Source organism: Glandiceps talaboti, chromosome 11, assembly GCF_964340395.1.
Source record: "Glandiceps talaboti chromosome 11, keGlaTala1.1, whole genome shotgun sequence".
Taxonomy (NCBI): domain Eukaryota; kingdom Metazoa; phylum Hemichordata; class Enteropneusta; family Spengelidae; genus Glandiceps; species Glandiceps talaboti.
In genome coordinates, this window is record NC_135559.1 from 11,557,759 (window position 1) to 11,563,758 (window position 6,000).

The 6,000-nt window shown below is 37.6% G+C and overlaps 1 protein-coding gene across 1 annotated transcript in view; it reads right to left on the reverse strand.

The window, feature by feature from the left end:
- The window catches only part of LOC144442793 (neuroligin-4, X-linked-like), a 54,466-nt gene extending 50,625 nt beyond the window's left edge, over positions 1-3,841 (reverse strand). The window contains exon 1 of the mRNA XM_078132167.1: positions 3,445-3,841. Coding sequence (XP_077988293.1) covers positions 3,445-3,841 — 397 coding nt within the window. The remainder of the gene's footprint in view (positions 1-3,444) is intronic.
- Positions 3,842-6,000: the final 2,159 nt, after the last annotated feature.

Genomic DNA, 6,000 nt, shown 5'->3' on the forward strand with positions numbered 1-6,000 from the left:
CCAAACATACATAATTATCTCCACTTTGATTGGGCTTATTTACATGTTGAGCACCTTACAAGGATAATCCTGCAACCTGGGGGTGTACATACAGAAAATTACAATACAATCCAAAAGCAACATTGATGGGTCAATTGAAAGGTCTTGACTACAAAACAACTTGTACCTATGGGAATTTGAACAACATATGAAAGTATTATTCGCTGTGCTGGAGGTCTTCAGAAATCGGCCTGCCTAGTTTACTTGTGGAATTGTTAGGTCAAGGAAAACATACTCAAACATTTCTAAGTTGTGTATCAATTTGAAACTATTTGAAGTGTGTTTCATTAATATCTGACAAGGCGGAAAGTAATTTATCAGAAATGACAGAAAGGCTAGAAAGATTATGAAGTTAATGATACTAAAAATGACGTGGTGCATTCACTGAGTGTATTGTTGTGAACTCTGAGTTAGTACACCTGCCAATGAGTTGCATTACTTAAATTCCAAACACGACTACTTGAAAGAATATACACTTACACTTCCACAAAACACACGCCGTAAACATGTGATCAGGGATGATAGTTCGGAAATAGTTGCTTGCTATGCAAGTATCATTTGTTGTATATATGCTGAGTTTGGGACTACATTCTTACTGCCCTTTGGCTAGTCTCTATCTGTCTCAATGATCTGACTGATATTGTCTGAGAGCACTCGTATGGTTCTCACGATGGATTCATTACGTTATAGATCCATGCTAATTTTCCATTGAAATGCGAACCCTTCAGTCGATTCGTGAGCTCTCTTGTCAACAAAACAAAATCATTGTATGCGAACTGTTTTGACTTATTAAAGGCTAAAGTAGCAACAAGTACGATCTTCGAATTTTCGCTCCAGACGTAAATAAAGCAAACCTTCGAAGGTGCAGACAGCACAAAGCTGAAAACTTACTCTAGTGAAGAAATTAACTTACTGCCGTAGAGAACATTACTCTAGACCTTCGCCGATAAGTACAACAATACGGATTAATTCCGCATTAAATCATTGCTATAGTAAATAATATCGTATTTATCTGTCGAAACTTTTGATACTCTTGAGGTCAATAATTCTACCTTGATATTATGGCCTGGGGCAGACAAGGTAAAACGCTCTACTGAACCTGAAAATATGTCACGAATAAAAGTGCCAGTGCCATTTAAGTCTTTAAATCATGACAACATGTTTCTAATACCACTTAGTGTGGACTCTGAAGGTTTGAAGTTTAAAGAACGGGAAGCTCGGCCTCCTTATTATATTCTTACCTGCAATAAAATGACTCAAAATTACTGAGAATTTACAAATGTACCTAAAAAGATTGATGTTGTATTAGAGACTAGATATCGTTAGTGGGGATTTGCTATGTTAAAAAGCAAAGATATACAGAACAATTCAGTGTCCTTTTTTTATATTCTTACCTGTAATAAAATAACTCAAAATTACCGAGAACTTACAAACGGGCCTAACTTGCCTAAAAGGATATAGTGTTGATGTTGTACTAGAGACTAGATATCGTAAGTATGGATTTGCTATGTTAAAAGCAAAGATATGTGGAACATTTTAGCGCAAGGTCTGCACATTCCCTTGAAAGGGTCATGGGCTCAACCTTATGCAGTATACAGTAGTTTCAACGGAAAAACGAGTCGGACTGCTAGTGAATTCTTCGTTCTATACTTTGAGCGGGAAATCTTAACCGACGGTAAACGATTCCATTTCCAAATCGACACCGACATGGCTGACTTCAATTCACTGCTTGTACAATATCGCTATATTGTGGTTATCTGTCATTTCAGCGCTAACATGCATTACTAAACACAGAATGGCGACATAACCTTGGCGCTATACAAAGTATTAATTTAGAGCGATAGAAAAATCTGTCAATTCCCGGGTTTTCTAGCAAATTGTGTCCATTAGCAACAAAGGTTATTGGCACATCATTTAATTAGCTTAATAGATCACACAGAACAAACGATTGTAAGACCTGCTGCAACGTTGCAAAATATGGTTATGCATTATCTGACTTCGTATGATCGTTGTTTGTCGGGTATTTCCGTCAAATTTCACTGCATGACAACACAATAAATGGTGATATTGTAGCACTGATGATACACTCGGCTTGTAACAAATAAACAAACAAACATAAAATATATGTGAACGATATGTCTACTTCTTACACCGTTAATATTGGTGTTTTTAAGTTACTGACAATTTAATAGCTTGAGGAAAATGTGTACAATTATATGCTGAATTAACCGAGTATGCATAATCTAACCATGTGTATGAAAATGTATGTTAATATGTCCTTGGATGTCTGAATACCTATTTAGTAGCATGTAATGACAGAACGTATCCTCAAAGACTCACGCCGAAGCCATGTAACGTGTAGCACCGTCTTTACAGGGGATAACGGCTAATTAATTATTTATACAAAGTACACAGGTACTATTGTTTACTAAGACTATCGTGGGCATGTGTGACGTCAGAAAGCAATGCTTTGTTGAAATTCGGCGTTCGTGTTCGAGTTCTAGTTTACATGGATTAAACATGTAATATAAATTAATGCTATATGTGATGCAAACGAATCGAAGTTGTAGTATTTAGAACTGCAGTGTAAACGTAATACGTACGCTTTATTAAGCCTGTACTACGCATGCTGTAGTTCCTGTATTTTGCAACATACAACTAATCTCTCCAAACATAGTATATCATACAAATCCACATTGTATGTTAAAATCTTACTAATTTTACGTCAAAATATTAAAATAAAAATGGGTTGATTATGATTATTATTTTACGATTTGAAAGGGTTCAGGAGAGAAAATGATGTGAGGTCAACTACAAAAAATCACTGTATCAATAAACGTCTATATGTTTTTATATTGCTATATTGATGTCATTTCAGCGTTCACTGTTCGTTCGTTCGTCCTTCTGAGTGTTCTGACGATATAATTGAAATTCAGCCGTATCAGTATCACTGGATGTTCCTCGCCACGTATTGTCGGATATAAACGTTGCCATGTTAGAACGTTAAATATTTCATAGGTAGTAACTGCGTCTAGTGACAGCGTCTTAAAAACAGATTCATCGAGTAATCTAAATAACAAACGTACTCGTTATACAGTGGTTGTTTACAGGAACTCAAAGGGAAAATATTATTGTTTGTTCAATTGGGTAAGGGTCTACCTAGCCCTAACCGTGTCTGGATTGACGTCTCCAATTCGCTATTGCGCCAAAATTGTTATTACTATAAAGGTAATAAACCAATCATTTGAAGCGTCAAATGAAGCGAAATAAAGGCAATATATTCTTTACACTATCAATTTTGTCTTCAGCATCCCTGTCGGTGCTATTTCTATTTCACAAACATATACACATATTATGATCGGTCAATAATAAAAGCTCTAAGGATAATAAAATGCTATACTATACCTTTCACTGGTGTAAATATATTCAACTTAAGACAATCTTCTGACATTGTTTCCATATAGGGTGCAACTCTGTTTAAAATTTTCCTCCTCCAAGGTGAGGTATTTTCTGTAATCTCTATATTTTGTGGACATACAGGTCCATATGTGGTAGAATTGAGGACACCAGCCCATCTCAGAGGTGGTAGTGGGTTCCTGAAACGTAGGTTGCCAGTCGGTGGTGCTGCGTAGGGGATTCCGAGGAAAGCATTCACGTCTCGGAGGTAAGTGTTGTCTAAATTTATCCGTTTCCCTCGAACTTTACCATAGTCTGTGGTCACAATGGGACCCACTCCGCCTGCTGCTACTACTGCATGGAAATATATATACAAGAAAATGGCGCAATCCCATAGATATTGCATTTTGAAGCCGTCTTTGGTTTTGACTGTCAGAGCAGTTTTTCCAGACGATATGTCTCACTGTGGCTCATGTGATTCAGACAGCACAGAAATTAGACAGACCGTGTGAACGATGGAAAGTTGACTCACACAAACAAAAGAACGGACGTCTTCAGGTGATATTGCAGTCATTCGGTAGAGTAATCCAAAACGGGTGAATTAAAACCAACTAGTGGAGGATGACAGTAAAGATTCAAGACGTACAGCGTCATTCTGACCTCACTTGCCGTCCTCTCGGGTAATATTTTAGAAAGAAATCCTTAATTGCCATGGATCTGATGTCCATAACGGCAGACGTAAGTGGTGCATGCCTACTGCAGCTAGCGGTGACAGAACAGAACATAAGATAATCCGACTCACAATCGGCAAAATTATTCAGACCCCTTAGGTTTGTAAGAAATATCACTTATTTGCATAATTCTCGACTGAGTATCGTCTGCCATAAATTGAGGCGCTCAAATTGAATGTTGACAAGGTTGTTTGCTTTAAAACGTTTACTTTATAAGTACATTTAGACCCATCTTGATATCTTCTAGTAGGTTTGGAATGTTTTGGAGTAGAAAAATTTGCATGAATGTAGTCAGTTGTCCGTAGGAGTTGAACGGTAGCCACCTATCTGACCCTTCAGGACGATAATATAATAGTGTTCGACTTACGGCATACGTGTACTTAATAAATTGACGCTTTCGACATGTTCAGTAAAATCTAAACTTTTTACTCCTAGAATCTGCATTCTTTCGAGTAATGTTACGATTACCATGTTAACATTGTTGACATTATGCTACTAGTTCACCAAAACTTTACGTGCCTTTCAACCTGAAGAGGATTTGGTCCAACGATTTGACAAGTCTGGTGGATGTGACGAACTATTACTAGGCCTCCAGACACGTACAGGGAGAAAACTATGAGGGTAAGTGTAGTAGGTGTACTTCCGATATCATTGTCCTCCTGCCAAAGGTGGATGCTATTGTGTTTGATTCTTTAGGTAGATGTCCTTGAGACGGTGTCCATTAGAGTCCGACAACGGTATAATTTGATATTTGGGGGAGTGAGTTTCTTTCGACGCTTGATCAACCTCTTGTATTCTTCGAGAGGTCTATTGCCCCATTTCCAATTGGACATTGACAACTATTTTTTCAATATATTCACTTGATTAGTTTTTCCTGCACAGTTAACTAGATAAACTAAAATGCAGCTGGAGGTACTGAATTTTAAATCTTAATAAAGGACTTGAACGCGACGTTTCCTTTGTACTGTCTCATATACTGCACCAATTACAATGAGTATGTTTGTGTGAGGGCGTAGGTCACGTAGTTCCTGTTGACTATGTATGAATGTAACACAGGAGACGGTGAATGGGCGCCATTAAAATTGTCGTACCCGGCTTGGTTTAAGAACAATGCCAAATAAATTGTTAGAGAACGCCCTTTCATACGTTATTTTGGAGAGGACAACAATGACCTCCTCTTTCAAGTTATATAAACATTAAAGTTCGATGTTTTTTGTGTTCAATGGCGGGACGCTTTCACTTTCACGCCGATTGATCCCCAGGGGGTCTTTTGTCAGACATTACAATATAAAAGTACACATCCCCAATAAAATATTAATTAGAAACGTCAAAAAGGTAATAAAAAGAAGTTCTATTCTACCGGTGCTCATTTGCATACACAAGGTAAGCACTGTGACTGTCCAATGATCGAGACGTCCATTCTATGCTGCAGGTAATTAGTGTAGCAGCGATAAAGGATTTGGCAATTTCTCGATGATTGCTGAGAGGTACAGCGTCGGCAAGGAAAGTGTGGTCTATGCTCTGTGGATGTAGACAAATTATATATCTATATAAACAATATCGCCCTCGTTTATTAATTGTTGATAGTGACCGGCACCTCCTTCTATTTATGGCTTTCATGATTTTAGTTGATGTAGGCTATATTCAAGTGTGTTATCCAAGTGTGTTATCTCCTACTGAGAGGTGAAGTAATTGTCTGATGTGACATAAAAAATACAGGTTTAAATATACCATGATACCCCTGACCACCGACCATTATGATCTAGCTTGAATGCATGTGAATTTTGAGTGTATATGTGATATAAGAGATGGGGATACAGCTGTGTGGTCAACA